The sequence below is a fragment of the Nyctibius grandis genome, chromosome 26 (assembly GCF_013368605.1).
Source record: "Nyctibius grandis isolate bNycGra1 chromosome 26, bNycGra1.pri, whole genome shotgun sequence".
NCBI lineage: Eukaryota > Metazoa > Chordata > Aves > Nyctibiiformes > Nyctibiidae > Nyctibius > Nyctibius grandis.
In genome coordinates this window covers 4,473,454-4,474,547 of record NC_090683.1, presented here as the reverse complement: position 1 = coordinate 4,474,547, position 1,094 = coordinate 4,473,454, and the positions used below count along the sequence as shown (strand labels likewise).

The 1,094-nt window shown below is 72.6% G+C and overlaps 1 protein-coding gene across 1 annotated transcript; it reads right to left on the bottom strand.

The window, feature by feature from the left end:
* Window positions 1–886, bottom strand: LOC137673985 (pancreatic polypeptide-like). Its single transcript, XM_068419049.1, has 2 exons — window positions 708–886; window positions 1–64 (listed from the first exon to the last, which is right to left on the bottom strand). The coding sequence occupies exons 1-2, from the start codon at window positions 884–886 to the stop codon at window positions 1–3; spliced, it is 243 nt and encodes an 80-aa protein (XP_068275150.1).
* Between the last annotated feature and the right edge of the window lie 208 nt (window positions 887–1,094).

Genomic DNA, 1,094 nt, shown 5'->3' with positions numbered 1-1,094 from the left:
TCAGCACCCCGCGGCGCCCAAGGGCTCCTCGCACAGCGCCCGGGCACCCGACCGCTTGCCGTACCTGGGGGGGGCACGTTAGTGGGGGCAGCGCGGGGCAATGGGGAGGGGGGGGCAATGGGGGGGCAATGGGGAGTGGGGGGCAATGGGGAGTGGGGGGCAATGGGGAGCGGGGGCAAATGGGGGGGGCAATGGGGAGTAGGGGGCAACGGGGAGCGGGGGGATAACGGGGAGTGGGGGGCAAATGGGGAGCGGGGGGCAATGGGGAGCGGGGGGCATTGGGGGGGGCAATGGGGAGCGGGGGGCAAATAGGGGGGCAATGGGGAGCGGGGGGCATTGGGGGGGGCAATGGGGAGCGGGGGGCAAATAGGGGGGCAATGGGGAGCGGGGGGCATTGGGGGGGGCAACGGGGAGCGCGGGGCAATGGGGAACTGGGGGCAACGGGGGGGCAAATGGGGAGCAGGGGGCAAATGGGGGGGGCAATGGGGAACTGGGGGCAATGGGAGGGGGGCAATGGGAGGGGGGCAATGGGGAGTGGGGGGCAATGGGGAGCGGGGGGCAAATGGGGGGGCAAATGGGGAGCGGGGGGCAAATGGGGGGGCAATGGGGAGTGGGGGGCAACGGGGAGCGGGGGGATAACGGGGAGCGGGGGGCAATGGGCACACGTTGGCACCGGGCAGCCCCGCGGGGTCCCGCCGCGCCCTCACCGGTGCCGGGTCACCACGTTGAGGTACTGCTGCAGGTCGGAGTAGAAGCGCAGCAGGTCCTCGAGGGGCGCGTCGTCCCCGGGGTAGGTGGGCTGCGCGGGGGCGGCCGTGCCAGGGTGCCCGGCCAGCAGTGCCAGGGCGCAGGCCAGCAGCAGCAGCGGGGGCCAGCGGGGAGCCATGGCTGCGCCCCACACCGCGGCCTCAGGGCTGCGCCCGGGGCACCGTGCTGCACACAGACACGCACACACGTGTGCACATCGCCCGGCACACGCACACGCCTTAGAGCACACACCCAGGCACGCACGCCAGACCTCCGCTCCTGGGGTGCACACGCACACGGAGCCGTGCACACACATGGAGTCGTGCACACACACACACACTCAGAAC

Coding starts and splice junctions, on each gene's coding strand:
- LOC137673985 (XM_068419049.1), bottom strand. CDS start 886: ATGGCTCCCCGCTGGCCCCCGCTGCTGCTGCTGGCCTGCGCCCTGGCA. Junction 65..707: donor AACGTGGTGACCCGGCACCG/GTGAGGGCGCGG, acceptor TGCCCCCCCCAG/GTACGGCAAGCGGTCGGGTG.